This window comes from Neolamprologus brichardi, unplaced genomic scaffold (genome assembly GCF_056152115.1).
Source record: "Neolamprologus brichardi isolate AB-2024 unplaced genomic scaffold, ASM5615211v1 NODE_ptg000031l+_length_7269946_cov_1, whole genome shotgun sequence".
Lineage (NCBI taxonomy): Eukaryota > Metazoa > Chordata > Actinopteri > Cichliformes > Cichlidae > Neolamprologus > Neolamprologus brichardi.
Genome location: NW_028270136.1, coordinates 6,968,402 through 6,987,502, shown reverse-complemented (window position 1 = coordinate 6,987,502; position 19,101 = coordinate 6,968,402). Strand labels below are relative to the sequence as shown.

The following is a 19,101-nucleotide window of genomic DNA, read 5'->3' as shown; positions in this document are numbered from 1 at the left end:
CACCCGAAATCTTGGCTGATTAGGACCCCCACCCGCTTTCACACCTTGGCTCATGTGATTAGGTAGAGAATCATCAAGGGGTCCTTTGTCCCTCTTTGGGGGGAAACTCCCACTGGGTTTAAATCTGGGACTCCCCACCAATTGACCCTTAGAACTGAAGAAGCTTCTCGGATGAGAGGTGAAACGTCTTCAAGTCCAGACGCTTTTCTTTCCAGCTCCTTAGTCTACAATGACCTGGATGACTGAGAACCTCCACAGACGTCAATGTCATTGTTTAACTGTTACTTTGTACAGCACTTTGGTCAGCTCACTGTTGTTATTAAATGTGCTTTATAAATAAATAAATGAAATGAAAATGAAATGAGCATCCACAACAACAAGAAAGGACCCTACACCAATCTTAAGCTGGCAAGGTGTGATTGTGATGCCACGCATGCGTGTCTGCCTTCCCTGCTGCGACACAGCCGTCCACGCCCACCACATACCCCCATTGCCCAACTGAGGCCGGGGAGCCATTCGGCTGAACCTACTCCCCTCCCCCCACGAGTTGGAGAGAGAATCAACCTGGACCGTCAGTGACCCCAGCCTCGGTTCCAGTGACGGGGAAGTGGAGGAGATTGACAGACGGATTGGTGCTGTGGCTGCAGTGATGCGGACACTGTACAGTCCGTCGTAGTGAAGAGAGAGCTGAGTGTAAAAGTGAAGCTCTCGATTTACCGGTTGATCTACGTCTCTACCCTCACCTATGGTCATGGGGGTCACATGGGTAGTGACTGAAAGAACGAGATCACGGATAGAAGCATCCTCGAAGGGTGGCTGGCCTCTCCCTTAGGGATAGGGTGAGGTTCAGCCATCCGGGAGGGGCTCGGAGTAGAGCCACTCCTCCTCCCCATCAAAAGGAGCCAGTGGAAGTTGTTCGGGCATCTGACAGGGATGCCTCCTGGACGTCTCCTGGGTGAGGTGCTCCGGGCATGTCCCACCGGGAGGAGGCCCCGGGGCAGACCCAGGGGACGCTCTCGGCTGGCCTGGGAGTGCCTTGGTGCTCCCCCGGTCGAGCTAGAGGAGGTGGCAGGGGAGAGGGAGGTCTGGGCTTCTCTGCTTAGGCTGCTGCCCCTGTGACCCAGCCCCAGATAAGCGGAAGAAGATGGATGGATGGATTCTGTAACAGAAGAAGGTGGGACTGAGGAATCAGGCCTGCAGGAGAAATATAACTTGGTGTTGTCAGCAAAACAGTGAAAGTGAAGATCAGATTTGCAGAAAATGGTACCAAGAGGGAGGATGCATATTATGAAGAGAAGAGGGCCTAAGACTGAAAGTTGGGGTACACCAGAAGTTACTAGCAATAGACGAGAGCAGAATGATTTAAGTTGAATAAACTGGGAGCGGTCAAGGAGGTGTGATTGGAACCAGGCTAGGGGTGTGTCAGAGACGCCAAGAGAGGAAAGTCTGTTTAGCAGGATGGAGTGAGAGATGGTAGTCGAAGGCTGAACTCGACACCATCGAGAATGTTGAGAAGACCAGAGTCAGCTCCAAGTAAAAGATCATTAGTTACTTTAAGTAAAGCAGTTTCTGTATTGTTACATGAACAGAAACCATATTGAAATCTCTCGTAGATATAATTATTAACTAAGTATGACTGAAGTTGATCTGCAACTGTTTTTTAGTATTTTAGAAATTAAGGATGGACTAGAAATCCGATGGAGGTTGTTAAAATTGTTAGGATCCAAGGATATTTTTTTTTTTAGTATAGGAGTATTGAACCCTGATTCTTTTGTCCCCATGACAAAACAGAGAAAACTGACTCATAGTGTGTTGAAACATTTATATTTCCTATTATTCAATCATCTTCCGGAAGAGAGAGACCCCTACACAGCTCAAATGCCAGTTGCAAGAGCTCTAACATTAGAATCATAAGCTGTGCCTCATATAGGTGTTATTTTGGTACTTTACACATCACACAGTCTCAAACAATGCTTATATGGAAAGTTCCTCTTTTCTATGTCTGATTTATTAATATGCCTGTGCACTACAACTTCCTGTTTTTCAGTCTGGCTGAGCACTTAGTTTGTGAGTCAAAAGTGGCCTTGCTCTACAAGCCTTAGTTAATAAAGTACATAAAACAACATAATAGAAAAATAAGGATACTAAGGATATTGATTTCCTGACAGAAGTGACTGAAGCAATCCAAACACAGGCTTACAGGCCTGCAGCGAAGCTACTCCAGAGTAGAAGCCCTGATATTGTCTAAGAAATAAAGTATCTAACTTTTTTTTATTCACCTAATTATGGTAAATTGACGTTTGGGAAGGAGGATGTGTCAAAAAGAGAGATTCCAGGTTTACTCTAAAACTATTTTACTATTTTTCTTTGATTTTTTTGTGATTGGTGTGACTAACAATTCATGCCTGTACATGAATTGTTAGTTTGTCCTGGAAAGACAAATTAAAGTATATTGTAGTGGCTTTACAATACCATCAATTACTTTATTTACCATTACCATGACAATATCCACTGAAAAAACATGAATTTCCTTCTCTTCAACTGATCTTCGGAACATAGAACTTCCATTCCTTTCAATGTTTCCACCCGTCTCCGTTTCTATCGTGTCAACCTTTATTTCCGCTGCCAGTTTTGGCCCTATATTTATAAAGTATTCATTAAAACAATTTACTACTTCGTTCATTTTACTAATAGTTTTTGTCCCTTCTGTAAAATACCCAGGGAAGTCATTATTCCTTGATCCATTTTTTATTATACTATTGAATACCTTCCATATCCCTATCATGTTGTCTTTATTTTCTTCTAACGTTTTGATGAAGTATTTTCTTTTACAAGTTCTCATTATATTAGTTAATTTATTTTTATACTTTTTATATTTCTTTTCAGAATCTATAGTCCTTTTTTTTATGAATTCGCTATATATGTTTTGGTCCCTGTGCCTGTTCAGCTAACTCAGTATGGCTGCACGTGTTTCTTTTGGCCTATTTTGTCCCTTCTCGCTCCCTTCTCATGCCCTACGCTCTACCAAAGTTCATTGTGAACTCCCGCCCCTGGCTTCCACACCTGCAAACAATCGTCTGTAGTGATGGGTATCGTTTAGGTTTTATCCGATACCAGTACCAAACCGGTACTTTTGAAACGGTGCCGGTGCTTAAACGGTGCTTGAACCGGTGCTCGAACCGGTGCTCGAACCAGTGCTTAAAGAATGTAAAACACAAATTTGTCCTAAAACCTCTCATTTTTAGCTGTTTTTTTGTAAAAAGATAACAATGTTAGCCTTTTCTGCAGCTGTAGGGCATATATGGTATCACTCTTGGACGGAAGCAGGGCTTAAACAATGGAAAAAACACAAACTTTGCCCAAAAACCTCTCATGTTTAGCTGTTTCACACTTTTTCTTTGGTCATTTTAGCCTTTTTGGCCAGCGTGAAGGGAGCATCTGCCATCAAACAAGAAGACAGCCGCATGTAACTACGGCGGTGTTTGCTAGTTCACCTTACATGCATTAATGTAATAACGTGGTTAGCCTACTCAACGTAAATTACACACGAACAACATTAAGCTACTCATGCAGAGAAGAACGGCTGCTGCTGCCATCATCATCCGTCATCATTTCTGCTACACTGGCAGGGCTAGGGGCAAGGACTCTACTCTTTGGGGTTTTGGGGGATGTTGCTAACTCCGGTGTTCTGGGAATCCATCCTACCTGACAAACCATCCTACCTGTTGTTTCCCTTGCATGCGCACAACACGGAATTCAGTGGCGAACCGTCCTACCCTTGTGAATATAAGCTACACTGCAAATTCCTTGTAGCTTGACAAGATTTATTGTCTTAAATTTAGCCAGATAATCTTGTCCATCTTGTTTTAAACATTACAAGCTAGTTTCCGGTCTCGTGTTAGATGATTAGACTTGTTTCAAGTATATATTACCTTTTTTCTTTTTTAGTCTGTATATCTAAAAATGAACAATTTTACATTTATTTCAAGCAAAAATAGCTTTTAGATAGAGTGTAAAACAAAAAATTATCTCAAAATAAGAAACATTCACCTTTTTCTTTGAAATAAGAAAGTCACTCATTGGAAGGTATTTATTTCAGGTTTTTAAAGCAAGGACATCTTCAAGGTTATATTTTGTCATAACATAGACACTGTTTCTGAAATTGACTGGGTAATATGACGTAAAATCAAGTAGGCTTTCAACATCAGTCAGTTCAGTTGCTTGGGCAAGGTTGGGAATTGCAATTTCATAGGCAAGAAAGTCTTTGTTGAAACCCAAGGTTTCATACACCTGGTATTCAAAACAAAAGTACACTATTAACAATAAAAATGTTTTTTACAAGTCCAAAGATAGGGTTTAAACCATTTGCTGAAATGAGTATAAGAGACCTGTCACAGATGTATTTGTTTCCATGTAAAATAAGCCACTTTACTCTAATGGCATGATGTATAGGATCTTCAATCCCCAAAAAATCTACAACCTTTGACTGCAAATGCTCCATATTAGCAACCTCTGATACAGGACCTAGTTCTTTCTCATTTACAAATATCGGATGCTCAGTTCCTGCTTCACTTTGACAACACTCCAGCAGCTGATTGTGGTTTACAAGAGACTTGCACACATTCTTAAAGTTTAATTTGGATGACCATTGTTTAAAAAAACTGTGTTTAGACTCGAATCTCATGCACATATGACGTATTACAGGTCCCAGGGCAATAATCTGAGAGGGAAGATGCAGCATGTAATGTTGCTTTGGGATTACATTTTTTTCTGGGAATAGTTGCCTGAATTGTTTAAGATGATCTTCTATCATTTTTTTTAGTTTGGAAACAGTTTGTAAAGACACAACTGGGGCAAAAAGTATTTTAACAATTTCAATTAAATCCAAAATAAACTGGATAAAGGGATTTTTCTCTACAACACTGTACAATAAGAATGGCAAAATCTTGATCAATATAAGCATTTGTCCAGAGGATTGTTTGAGTCTGTTGTCACCTGAAGCTAAAGTAGCAATACTATTACTTGGTGAAGGCTTGTCACGTATGTCCACTGATGAAAAAGGAAAATTCTGCATGGCAGAATTAAACAAGTCCAATTCCAACTTTCCAGATAAAACAAGGTATTTCAACACACACTTAATTTCCATTGGTGCCACTCCTTCAAGAATTACATGCATAATATCCTGTGGCATCTGCTCTATGAGATTAAAACCTGATAAATCAACTAATTTGCTTTGTCTATTTATGCCAAAAGTCGTTTTGAGCGAGGATTTTAAAAATTCAGTAGTTGCCCTTTCTATTTCAATGCACTGCCTAATGTGTCCGTCCAATGTCCGTCTGGTGAAACTATGTTCATTGAAATTTTCTTGCATTTCATCAAAAGTACACTCACAATGACGACATTTGGTATACGCAAAACCAACTCCTTCCTTAAGTCCTGCAAGCTCATGCTGGGCAAGAGTGTCTCCACACACAGCAACAACTGCTCCATTTAAATAAAATTCCCCATTGACAGTGTTAATCATAACACCATCGTACAGGAACTTCAAGTCCTCATTGATTCTCCGTAGTATTATATCTACCCCACACTCATCTATGTCCCTAGACTTTGCGATTGCGAGAAGTCTGATGGAAGCAAACTTTGATCTAAACTTAGGGTCTATGTTGCCTAAGGTGTAATAAAACATTAGTAGTTTATTTACACTCGCACGTGACCCTAGGGGGTTACACATTTCTATCTCATCAGAATAGAGTATCAGTTGTAAAGCAGAGTTCTTCTTTGAAAACAGTGGGTGGGTTTTGAAAATAATTCCATCATTAATGTCATACAAAAAACTGGCGTTGGGGCAACTCTGAGGTCCAGCACTGAGCATGTCAAATAGTCTTGAATTGGATAATAGCTGTTTCAAACTTTCAATCAAAGGAACGTAGTAGAAAGACTTGTTTTTGATTGCAAGAACTCTCGATTCTAACTTTTTAACTCTACAGGCATACTTGGAAATGATGATCTCCTCAGGTGTGACAGGGTTGAAATGCATCTGTGTTACACGCTCCTGTAGGTTTGAAGCTGCACATATGGGAAAGGGATCCTGAAAGTTGTCCAGTGTTGAAAGAACTTCTTGTTGTAAAGGTCCATTGCTGTCAGGTTGCCTTTCAAGGATGGTCTTTATTTTTCCCCTCAAGGACGTCAGAAGAGCTGTTTGATACTGTTGGACACCAAGGACAATGTTGTTGACACTCCTCTGATGGGGAAAAAAAAAACACATTTAACACAAACAGTAAATATATAAGAAGCAAAATGCAACTCTATTTCTTTAGCTCAAATTAACAAGCCACTGAATGTTGTAATTTACCAGGGGAGCAGTAGAAGAAGAAATCAGCCAATAATTGGCATTGTTTTGCATGACATGCCACATGCATGACTCACAAGGCACAAACGCATTGCAGCGAGCAAGATGGAGCAGCATGAAAGGTTACAACAGAAAAAGGGAACAAATGATTACCTCATTTATTTTTTTTGTGTAATTCTACTTCATTTGTCTTTTATGCCTAAAAGTGAACATATTTTACACTGTTAAGCCTATTTTAAACTGTTGAGTGTGCACAGTTTCATACATTGCAGTGAACTGCACAACTATTGTGCTTAACTTCTTCGTAATGTACATTTGTTCTTAATAACTTATATAGGTGAAAGTAATAGCTGAATAAAACCAGTGATAAAAAACAATCAATTAATTGCAAAGATAGTGGACAGATTATGAAAAAAAATCATTAGTTGCAGCCTTACAGTGAATCAGACTTATTAACAAGTTAACAATGATACCCCCATAATATCAGATGAAGCACTACCTGTGATACGTGGCATTGCTCCCGCACACCAATAGCAAATGCAGCTGCACATCTGGCAAGATCAACAGTTTCTCTTTTACCCTACAGGACAAAAAGAAAAACAATTGTGTAAGAAAAATGACTCACTCAGAATGTGTTTCAAATTCCACCAGATGCAAAACAAAACAAAGAAATATTCCAAACTGTTGTACATTTTTGCTATTAAAAGATTCCTACTACAATGGATAGCTAATGAAGCTGCAAATGTTATGAACAATTTAAGAGTTATTTAATGAAACTTAAACAATCTTTATGGAATCTAGTCTGAAGTTAACTGAAAGAAAGCTGATTTGTTCATGGAGCATCTAACAACAAGGCAGGTACACAACAATAATGAGTTATTATGTTGAAGTATGGTAACTAAGGCTACATTGTTGTGCAAGCCTGAATTTCAGCAGATTCATGCATTTGAAATTCAGCACTGGCCTTCATACCTATTAAAATATTCTAATCAAGTAGTTTATCTTAGAAAACACATAACTTTAAAACTATAACCTTCACTTGAACTGAGTACATTTTCTCTAGTTAGGCTTTACTGCGGTTTTACTAAAGCTGAATTGGGGTAACTGTGCTTGGTTAAGGTTAAACAACACACATACATTTAAAAATGTGCGTGCGTATACACAGAAACACATAAAGTACCTGATTCTGACGAGGTGTTTGAAGCTCAGCTGCGTCTTGCTCCATCACGTTCTGACTTTCCTGTCGCTCCTCCTCCAACACCTCCGATGTGACTGGGACTAGTGGTGGTGGCTCTACTTCAGTGCCATTGCCATTGCTAACAGTTTGTCTGGGTTCGGCAGTATAGTCTGCAAAAATGACTGTACCAAAATTTTCGCCTCCTAATACATTTGCATCGGATGAAGCTGTCAGCCATCCTGTAGGGGGGTTCCCAGTGGCGAAGTATTGTGGATGTGTGCGTCTGAGATGGTGGTAAAACGAGTTGAAAATACGGTAATCCTCGGCGCATCCATCGACTCCACAAATGACACGGAAATCTGGGCTGCGACTGTGTGCAGTATTAATGTGACTTAAGAGAGACTTCAATGTTAACGCCACAAAGACGAAGCAAATCACACACCTCCAACAGGCCATTGTATTAGACTAAAGTCAAGCAGAAAATATATTGCCGTGTGGAGCTGTTGCCGCGCTAGTTTGGGAAATACCAAGTGTATGGGGGGAGGGGGGTATTACAAACTGTAGCTGTAAAAACAAAAAATGGTCACAAGTAAGGTCAAATGAAATAACACCTATAAGAGTTTATTTTAAATCAATGAAGAAGAAATTTACCTATCATACTGACTGTGTTTTATGAACATACAAACCACTAATTTGTATATCGAAGCAAAAATTGAGACGTCCACCCCCTTCATGTTCCATGTTAGTCGTTACCTAACTCCATTTGAATTTGGAGTCACAGGAATCTTCTGCACTTGAGCATTGAAAGAAAAACTGTAAGAGAAAACTTCGTCAAGAAAGAGAGGTAAGCAATTTTAATTTTTCAAATGTAAGTAGTGTGTAGTCTAATCACCGTTTTATAATCAAGCGGACAGAATGATAAATTTAATTTGAGCGCGGGAAGGAGTAATGTAGCATGCTAACGGATGCTAGCATTAGCTTAGCAGCCCTCGCATGTGGTTCAGCGAACATTTAGTGAAGTATCTACTGTAATGTTGCGAGAATTCCTAGCTATGCTATTTATAAGAGGCAAAGTTAGCCGTTTGTATTAACTTAGTGGTAAGGTAGGCACACTGAGAATTTCTTTCAATTAATAATTAACCACATTCAGGGTTTTCCAATTGTCTTTGACTGATTTACTAGCTGCTTGAATTCCCTCACAAGGTGTGGGTTTAAATTAATGTTTTGATATTAATTGGATTTGTTAAAGTGGGCTCAAAACAGTTTTATTCAGGAATCAGGCTGGTTGGTAAAAAAAAAAGTAGCGCTGTGTATCGATTCAAAATTGAAACAGAAGATGGCAGCACTGCATGTACAAGGATGCCAGCTGCCGTTAAACCCCGAAGAAGAAGCTGTATCCCAGAATTCATAGCGCGGCCTAGCTCAGTTTCCAAAAATGGCGGCAGCTAGTTAGTTTTAATATTTCTCTTATTACTCTTTCTAGGTCACAAAATAAACGTTTAACACATTTTCAGGCGAGAATGTAGCCGTGTAAACTTCAAATATCTGGACAGTTTATCAAGACACCAAATATTTTCAAAAGCGCTCCGACATTTTCGGAGTTTTCAATTTCTTTAAAATGTAATATACTATCATCTTGTCTATTTTTAGTTAGCACATACCTTAAACACTTAAAGCTGTAAGCTAATGATCGTTATATAAGAGCAGATGCTGCTGGTGCAATAAGCTGTACGTTTTACGTCCAATGGATGCATGATCTGATTAGTCGACTAATCGCAAAAATAATCGTTTGTGGCAGGCCTAGTCAGCATAATCTTATTGATGAAATTCAATGACACAAATCTGGGTGAGTAAAAGTTCACCGGGCAATATTGTATAACCCTTTCAGACCTCAGCCTGGCTGTCTGGACATTTCTTTTCTATTATAGCTTTAAAAAGGGTAAAAATGTTGAACAATCAAAACGATTCTTTGACGTGAATCAATTTGATTCTCATGGGACTCAATTAAGATTCAACTTTTCAAATTTCTTTAACATAACACTAATTGTAAACATTTGTCTTGCAGGTGACTGAGCAATGGAGAAGCTGGATGATGTAACAGTATCTGTCCTTAAAGGTTATATTTGATAATATATTTGTGTGTGTGTATATATATATATATATATATATATATATATATAAAACACCCAGCACGCCCCTGCGGGCAGTTTATCCTTCAAGCTCGGGTCCTCTACCAGAGCCCTGGGAGCTTGAGGGTCCTGCGCAGTATCTTAGCTGTTCCTAGGACTGCGCTCTTCTGGACAGAGATCTCCGATGTTATTCCCGGGATCTGCTGGAGCCACTCGCCTAGCTTGGGAGTCACCGCACCTAGTGCTCCGATTACCACTGGGACCACCGTTACCTTCACCCTCCACATCCTCTCGAGCTCTTCTCTGAGCCCTTGGTATTTCTCCAGCTTCTCGTGTTCCTTCTTCCTGATATTGCTGTCATTCGGAACCGCTACATCGATCACTACGGCCGTCTTCTTCTGTTTGTCTACCACCACTATGTCCGGTTGGTTAGCCACCACCATTTTGTCCGTCTGTATCTGGAAGTCCCACAGGATCCTAGCTCGGTCATTCTCCACCACCCTTGGGGGCATTTCCCATTTTGACCTCGGGACTTCCAGGTTATACTCGGCACAGATGTTCCTGTACACTATGCCGGCCACTTGGTTATGGCGTTCCATGTATGCCTTGCCTGCTAGCATCTTGCACCCTGCTGTTATGTGCTGGATTGTCTCTAGGGGCATCTTTACACAGCCTGCACCTGGGGTCTTGCCTGGTGTGATAGACCCCAGCCTCTATGGATCTTGTACTCAGAGCTTGTTCTTGTGCTGCCATGATTAGTGCCTCTGTGCTATCTTTCAGTCCAGCTTTGTCCAGCCACTGGTAGGATTTCTGGATATCAGCCACCTCCTCTATCTGCCGGTGGTACATACCGTGCAGGGGCCTGTCCTTCCATGATGGTTCCTCGTCTCCCTCCTCTTTCTTGGGTTTCTGCTGCCTGAGGTATTCACTGAGCACTCGGTCGGTTGGGGCCATCTTTGTGATGTATTCTTGGATGTTCATTGTCTCATCCTGGACTGTGGTGCTGACACTCACCAGTTCTGACTACCTTCCCTCTCTTTGTTACCATCCGACTACACTTCTCCAGCCCGAACGACATTCCAATGTCATTGCTGTATAGCCTGGTAGTGTGGATCAGTGAATCGATGTCTCGTTCACTCTTGGCATACAGCTTGATGTCATCCATGTACAGGAGGTGGCTGACAACTGCTCCGTTCCGTAGTCGGTATCCGTAGCCAGTCTTGTTAATGATCTCACTGAGGGGGTTCAGGCCTATGCAGAACAGCAGTGGGGACAGAGCATCTCCTTGGTAGATCCCGCACTTGATGGTGACTTGTGCTATGGGCTTGGAGTTGGCCTCTAGTGTTGTACGCCACATCCCCATTGAGTTCCTGATGAAGGCTCTTAGGGTCCCATTGATCTTGTACAATTCTAGGCATTCCAGTATCCAGCTGTGGGGCATTGAGTCATAGGCCTTCTTGTAATCAATCCAGGCAGTGCACAGGTTGGTTAGTCTGGTCTTGCAGTCTCGGCTGACTGTTCTGTCTACCAGTAGCTGGTGTTTTGCGCCTCTGGTATTCTTGCCAATTCCTTTCTGTTTCCCGCTCATGTATTGACCCATGTGCCTGTTCATCTTAGCCGATATGATGCCTGACAGGAGCTTCCTGGTTCCTTCCTTGGTAACCGGCTACGGGGGGTCCAGGTTTCAAGCTTGGCCATGATCCTATCTTTCAGGTCAGTTCCTCTCGCACTCAACGATCCTTCTCCTGTCGCACTTGGGGCTATGTACCCAATCTCGGGTGGGGGTGATGATATCTCGCCCCTGACCTGGCGTCCTGACTCCTCCTTGCCGTAGCATTTATGTTGTACCTCGTCAATCTCTAGCTGTGAGAGCAGTCCCTTCTTTCGAATGTTGGAACACTGAGCTACTAGTTGTTTTGCCGTCATTGTTGATGTTGGGTATCGAAGAATCCATAGGTCCCTCATCCTATTCATGTAGCCCCTTCCGCCGGGGTTACTTGCATAGTAGCATTCCAACAACGCACTGTTATCATCTCTTAGGATGCAGCAGTCTGTCACTGAAGGACTCTGCAGTTCAGCAACATCTACATGCATGGGGTGGGAGACTCTGTCCATCAGAGATGTTATTTTGGCCAGAGTCCTTCTGTCTCCCACCACCTGTACTGGGTCCAGGGTGCATCCCAGAACAGAGCTGGCCTTCCTGATGAGTTTATCCAACCTCTTCCTCTCAGCTGCCGATAAACTGCTGCTCCAACATACTACACTGTAAAAAATGACAGATGCCACCACAGAGTCATAGAAGGTCTTTAAAAGCGCTTCCTGGACTCCAAATGACCTCAGCCGCCTCAACAGGTAGAGTCTGCTCTGACCCTTCCTGTAAAGAGCATCAGTGTTGTGGCTCCAATCCAGTTTATTATTCAGATGAACACCCAGGTACCTATAAGAGTCCACTATCTCAATGTCCACTCCCTGGATGTTCACCGGTGTCAGTGTGGTGGGTCTGTGTCTCCGGACGTCCACCACCAACTCCTTCGTTTTCCCTGCGTTGATCAGCAGGTGGTTCTGCTGACACCAGTCTACAAAGTCCAGAGTCCACCGTCTGTACTCTGAGTCGTCCTCACCTGTGATGAGGCCGACTATGGCAGAGTCGTCAGAGAACTTCTGTAGGTGGGGAGTTGATGGAGAAGTCTGCAGTGTAGAGGGTGAAGAGGAACGGTGCCAGCACAGTTCCCTGTGGGGCCCCCATACTGCAGACCAGCATGTCAGAGACACAGCCCTGTGACCTCACATACTGTGGACGTTCTGTGAGGTAGTCCAGTATCCACTGGGACATGTGGTGGTCCACTCCTGATAGCTCCAGCTTGTCTCTCAGAAGTCGTGGCTGGATGGTGTTAAAAGCACTGGAGAAATCAAAGAACATGATCCTCACAGTGCTTCCAGGCTTCTCCAGGTGAGTCAGAGCTCGGTGCAGGAGGTAGATGATGGCGTCCTCCACCCCAATGCCAGGCTGGTAAGCAAACTGCAGCGGATCCAATGAAGACCTCACCAGGGGGCGCAGATGGTTTAGAACCAACCTCTCGAGGGTCTTCATCAGATGCGATGTCAGGGCTACCGGCCGGTAGCTGCTGAGGTCCTTGGGATGGGAGGTCTTTGGTACCGGTACCACACAGGAGGTCTTCCATAGCTGTGGTACTTTCCCCAGTGACAAGGCTCAGGTTGAACAGATAACCTAGGATGTCACACAGTTCATCTGCGCAGCATCTCAGGAACCTGGAGCTGACGCCATCTGGACCTGCAGCCTTCCGCACCTTGATCTTGCGAAGCTCATTCCTCACTTGAAGTGCTGAGATAGAAAAAATGGATTTTGGGGGAGGGGTGTGTATGTTGGAGTCCACAGAAGCCGGGGGTGGGTGTAATGACTGGGAGTTGGGAGGTGTGAAGCTGAGAGGTGTGAAGTCCTGAGATGAAGGACAGGCAGTCCCTGAAGATGAAGGAGAATGCAGCAGGGGGGACGATGCTGTGGGAGGGGTGGGTGTTTGATCAAACCTATTAAAATATTTATTTAGGTCATTCACCCACCCCAAGTCTCCTGCAGCCTGGGGGGTTGGTTTTTGTCCTGAGATTGTCTTCAGGCTGTTCCAAACCCCTCTGATGTTGTCCTGTTGCAGCTGTTCTTCCATCTTCCTCCTGTAGTTATCCTTTCCTTGCCTTATCTTCCATTTCAACTTCTTCTGAACAACTCTCAGCTCCTGTTTGTCTCCAGATCTAAAGACTCTCTTCTTCTCTTTGAGGAGAGCCTTAATTTAAGGATTTATCCATGGCTTGTTGTTAGAAAAACAACGTACCTTTTTGATGGGTACGGTGTTGTCCACACAGAAGTTCATGTAATCCGTAATGCAGTCTGTGATGCTGTTGAGGTCATCCTCCAGGGGGCTGCAGAGGTTGTCCCACACAGTAGAACGGAAACAGTCTCTCAGGGCCTCTTCAGTCTCTGCCGACCATTTCCTTACTGTGCGTTTCACAACTGGTTCTGTGTGTACTAGAGGTTTATACACAGGCTGGAGATGAACCAGATTGTGATCTGAGCCCCACAGGGGAGGAAGAGGTGATGAGCTGTATGCCTCCTTGGTGTTGGCATACAGTAAGTCCAATGTTTTATTGTCTCTGGTGTAGCAGGTGACATACTGGGTGAAGGTGGGGAGAGTGGAGGACAGGGAGATGTGATTAAAGTCCCCAGAGATCAGTAAAAGGGCCTGAGGGTGCTGTGTTTGGAGTCTGCTGGTTACAGTGTGCAGGACCTCACAGGCTGCTGCAGCGTTAGCCGAGGGCGGGACATACACAGCTATCATAATCACGTGTGTAAACTCTCGCGGTAGATAGTACGGTCTCATGCTAACCGCTAGCAGCTCAATGTCCTTACAGCATAGCGTCTCTTTGATAGATAAATGCCCAGAGTTACACCATCTATTGTTCACAAGCACAGCCAGACCCCCTCCTCTCTTCTTACCACTCTCCGTTGTTCTGTCGGCCCAGATCAGATGAAAACCATCCATGTTTACGTGTGAGTCCGGAGTTAGCGCAGTTAGCCACGACTCTGTGAAGCACATCAGGCTGCACTCCCTGTAGCTCCTCTGATGTCGGGTAAGGGCTGCCAGTTCATCTACTTTATTGGGGAAAGATCTCACATTCCCCATAATAATAGATGGAATCGCTGGCCGGTACCTCCTGACTTTACTGCGACGCCCGATCCCGGCCCGAGTACCGCGTCTCTTCCTCCTCACCTCGCGGGGGATGTTAGCTTGCTCGGCGGTAGGCAGGGCAGCGGAGGCTCCGAGGGCTAACAGCTGATCCCTGCTGTAAACAATGGGAGATCGGACCTCCACGCGCTCTCCGGACAAAGACGCAGTAAAAAATGTAATAAAGAATACCATTGTCCATAGAATTCTGAGCTCCATTGTGGGGGACAGCAGTCCACAATAGAAAAACAAAAACAATAACACAAAAACAACAGAGAAACATACAGCGGGGAAAATAAGTATTTGACACATCAGCATTTCCAGCAGTAAGGGGATTTCCAAGTGGACTATTGACACAACATTCCCACCAGATGTTGCCATCAAGCCAAACATTGAAGTCATACACACAAATCAGAACATTTAAGTATACAAGTTAAACCATAATAAATAAAGTGAAATGACACAGGGAATAAGTATTGAATACATGAAGATAACAAGGGGCAAAATGACATAGAAAGCCAGGAGATCACCTGAAATCTGTCAGTATTGATGGAGAAACCCAGTCCCCTATCAGTACTAACTGGAATCAGCTGCTGTAGTCCTAATTGATGGCCCATAAAGGCCCCTCATTACCCAGAAGGCACACAGGAAAGACTTCATGATGGGTAAAGGCAAAGAACTCTCACAAGATCTGCGTAATCTCATCGTTGAAAAGCATTGTGATGGGAATGGTTATAGGCGCATTTCCAGAATGCTGAATGTTCCTGTGAGCACTGTGGGGGCCATTATCCGGAAATGGAAAGAGCATCAGTTCACCATAAACCAGCCACGATCAGGTGCTCCACGCAAGATCCCTGTCCGAGGAGTCCACAGAATAATCAGGAGAGTACTCCAAGAGCCAAGAACCACTCGGACAGAACTTCAGGAAGACCTTGCATCAGCAGGTACTGTTGTGTCAAAGAAAACTATAAGCAATGCACTGACCCGCCATGGCATCCATGCACGCTCACCACGCAAGACTCCATTGCTGAACAAAAAGCATGTCAAGGCTCGGTTAAAATTTGCGCAACAGCATTTGGAGAAGCCTGTGGATTATTGGGAGACTATAGTATGGTCAGATGAAAGCAAAATAGAACTTTTTGGCAGTCATTCTACACACCATGTTTGGAGGAGAAATGGCACTGCTCACCACCCCAAGAACACCATACCAACAGTTAAGTTTGGGGGTGGAAGCATCATGGTTTGGGGCTGCTTTTCAGCAAGGGGTACTGGCAGACTTCATATCATTGAAGGCAGGATGAATGGAGCGATGTACCGGGACATTCTGGATAAGAATCTGCTGCCATCTACCAGGAAGCTAAAAATGAAAAGAGGGTGGACATTCCAGCAAGACAATGATCCCAAACACAAGGCCAAGGAAACAATGAAGTGGTTCCAAAGAAAGAAAATCAAGTTGCTTGAATGGCCCAGTCAATCACCTGACCTAAATCCCATAGAGAATCTATGGAGAGAACTGAAGATTAAGGTTCATAGAAGAGGCCCAAGGAACCTCCACGATTTAAAGACCGTTTGTGTGGAGGAATGGGCCAGAATCACTCCTGAGCAATGCAGACGACTGGTCTATCCATACAAGAGGCGTCTAGAAGCTGTAATCACCAACAAAGGCTTTTCTACAAAGTATTAAATAAAGTGTGTTCAATACTTATTCCCTGTGTCATTTCACTTTATTTATTATGGTTTAACTTGTATACTTAAATGTTCTGATTTGTGTGTATGACTTCAATGTTTGGCTTGATGGCAACATCTGGTGGGAATGTTGTGTCAATAGTCCACTTGGAAATCCCCTTACTGCTGGAAATGCTGATGTGTCAAATACTTATTTTCCCCGCTGTATATTAAAGAGAAAAAGGGACTCGGTCAGGTCGGAGCTGCTGATACTGGCTGCCAGCTCGGAGCGGCGCCGGAAGTATCACATACACATATACACACACACATATATATATATATATATATATATATATATATATATATATATATATGCGCATGCTTTTAACAGTGACCCGTGATGATCTGAGGGACCTTTTTTCTGGGCCTGAGCAGTTTCTCAGAAGAAAACATGTGTGGTCAATAATTCATCCTGAGGTATTATGTAAAAAAAAATTTAGTTCAACTAATCTCCAGAAAGTATGCTTTTTTTTAGCAGTACTTGACATTTTTATTTTCTCACCCTAAACCAGGAAGACCATCCTTTACCACAGAAACCTGAAAAAACTTCGTCACCCAGGGTAGTTGCAACAGGCCCTCCAACTGCTGATGCTAATGTAAGCCAGCTGAAAATCTTGCAGCTCCCCAGTCCTCCGGAATATGTTGTGTACACCGACAGTGAGTTGGAGCAATGCCGAAAGAGTTACCTGGAGTTGGCCCGCTCCGGCAGGGAACAGGAATGCGTCATGTCAAAAGAACTGAGATGCAGATTGGTGAGAAATACAATCACAAGTATGGTGTCCCTTTTGAGAGCAAGCCAAGGCCAAATGGAGCGATACCATTTCATATATATTTGGTGTGGTAGTAAAGTTATTTTGATTTTATTTGTTTACTTATTTTTTTTAAACCTATTGTAGGCATTGGGTGAGCTTCGCAGAATTTTGGATCCCCACAACAACAAGTTCATCAGTCAACTAAAACTGAGATGGGAAGAATTCTGCTCCAGGGTAGAGTTCTACGGTGTATCAAAGAAGGCAATGAATCCACCAATGACCATGGACAAAAGTAAGTTTTACAATTTGAATACAAAGTTCTCATCCTTTAAAATGTATGTTTATGAAGGTTTGTTTTTGCATTGTCCAGCTGAAGCCCACCTTGCACTGATGAAGGCTCTTCCAACGCTCTTTCCCACACCTGCCCATCCACCAAAAAAGATGGGGAATGCTTCTGAAGCATTTCTACATGTCCTGAAGGTAAGTTTTGTAAAATTTGCTTATAAAAATCTACAAGCAAAGATCTTGGGAAACGAAAATATTTCGGTCAAACATGACTCAAATTCTTTTTCGGTTTCAGCCGAAAGACTTAAATCTATAATTTATTGTTTTCATTAATTTATAACGTATTTAATGTACACGAGTGTGGTCACATAAGGAGTCGCTTGACACTGATAAACCATAAGTCAAAACTACTATAAAATGTGTGTAACCAACAAAGAACAAGATAATGACGCCTCCGACATTATGACCAAATCCCAGCAAAAAAACATACAATTAACATAAGATGTTAATTGTCATGTCTTTTGTGTCTTGCAGCCTACAGAAGATCCAGATGCTGTCCTCCAGAAACGAAGCTTGTCATGTCCAGTAGTGATGTTCGATGGCTGCAAGTGTGTCATTGCTGTTGGTAATTTACCAGTTACAAAATTTGACAAAGAAAAACTTGGTGAGGCTATGATATATGTGATGGCATACTTTTATGCACTTCATCTGACTTACCCCAAATGCGTGGCAACCCTGCTGTCTGTCATTCAGACAGAAGTTCTCCAGGATGCCATTCATGAGCGTGACACTACATCATCTTACAGAAAAGCCCTGGCAGAATGGCATGCATTTATTGGAAAGTAGTGTGTAAATTTCAGATAAGATTATGAGAGGGCACTTAAAGGAAAACGTCTGTTTTGTTTTTTGTTTTTTCAATCTGGGTCTTATTTCTAAAATGGAAAATGTTCATTTACTCACCCAGACAAGTTTTGTGGTATTTGGTGTCATTCAGAAGAAATTTGAATCTTTGTGGTCTTCCTATGTCACTCGTCAATTTTAATGGCAATGGCGAAACCTCTAAGGCTGTTGAAATGTTGAAACCACTTAAACAAACTCATAATGTTGGACCTGTACTGTTCAATTGTATCTTTATTATCTGCAGGTTATTGTTAAAGTGGACAAATAAAGATGGACACTTTTGCTCTGTTTCAGTTTTGTTTTGTCCTTAATCAGCAATATAATCTTAAAGTAGTGTTTAGCTAAATTTAAAAAGAAGAGATATCTTTAAAATGATTTAATGTACTAGTTTTTAGATTATTTGCCTTGATTTATTTGTTAGAATAAGTGTTTTATACCCATTTTCAGATTTAATTTCTTAAACATTTTACTTAGAACAAGTGGTTAAAGCTTATTTTAGGTTTCAAGCCATGATTGGTTGCCTGGAATAAGTGTAAAAGACTTATTTTTTGTCACGGCTGGGGGCAGTCGTGTGGTGTATTGAAAAAGGATCCAAAATGCAGGTACTGGCTGGGGTGCGAGTGAGTGTTTATTTACAGCGGTGAGAAGGTGACAAAACAAGAAGAGCAGAGCAGGGAGTAAACAAACCTAAACTGGGAAAACTAACGAAGAAAACTTAAACCAGACACTCACGGGAGGAGGGGCAAAATGCACAAAGAGAGATGGCAGAGAGACGCAGAATGAGTACCGGGTAACAAAGAATAATGCAGACTGACATGGAATTAATCAGACGACACGACAGAGAGCACAGGAAAACACAGGGTTTAAATACACGGGGAGTAATCAGGGAATGGGCCACAGGAGGGAGACACAGCTGGGAGCAATTAGGCTAACGAGAAAGGGGAGAGGTAAAACTGAACACACTGACATGAGACATGAACTTTCAGAATAAAACAGGAAACTAACAGACACAGAGAACCAGACCGGACACTGAACTTGACAGGCAGAC

At 42.7% G+C, this 19,101-nt stretch overlaps 3 protein-coding genes across 3 annotated transcripts in view; 2 read left to right on the top strand and 1 right to left on the bottom strand.

The window, feature by feature from the left end:
• The window catches only part of LOC148094750 (NLR family CARD domain-containing protein 3-like), a 230,279-nt gene that overhangs the window by 108,605 nt on the left and 102,573 nt on the right, over nucleotides 1-19,101 (top strand). The window lies entirely within an intron of this gene.
• LOC148094753 (uncharacterized) lies at nucleotides 4,915-7,982 on the bottom strand. The gene is made up of 4 exons (XM_087837388.1): nucleotides 7,530-7,982; nucleotides 6,849-6,929; nucleotides 5,392-6,241; nucleotides 4,915-4,922 (listed from the first exon to the last, which is right to left on the bottom strand). The coding sequence occupies exons 1-4, from the start codon at nucleotides 7,980-7,982 to the stop codon at nucleotides 4,915-4,917; spliced, it is 1,392 nt and encodes a 463-aa protein (XP_087693514.1).
• LOC148094752 (uncharacterized) lies at nucleotides 9,603-17,999 on the top strand. Its single transcript, XM_087837387.1, has 7 exons — nucleotides 9,603-9,642; nucleotides 11,996-12,007; nucleotides 16,427-16,533; nucleotides 16,629-16,964; nucleotides 17,013-17,160; nucleotides 17,239-17,348; nucleotides 17,688-17,999. The coding sequence occupies exons 1-7, from the start codon at nucleotides 9,603-9,605 to the stop codon at nucleotides 17,997-17,999; spliced, it is 1,065 nt and encodes a 354-aa protein (XP_087693513.1).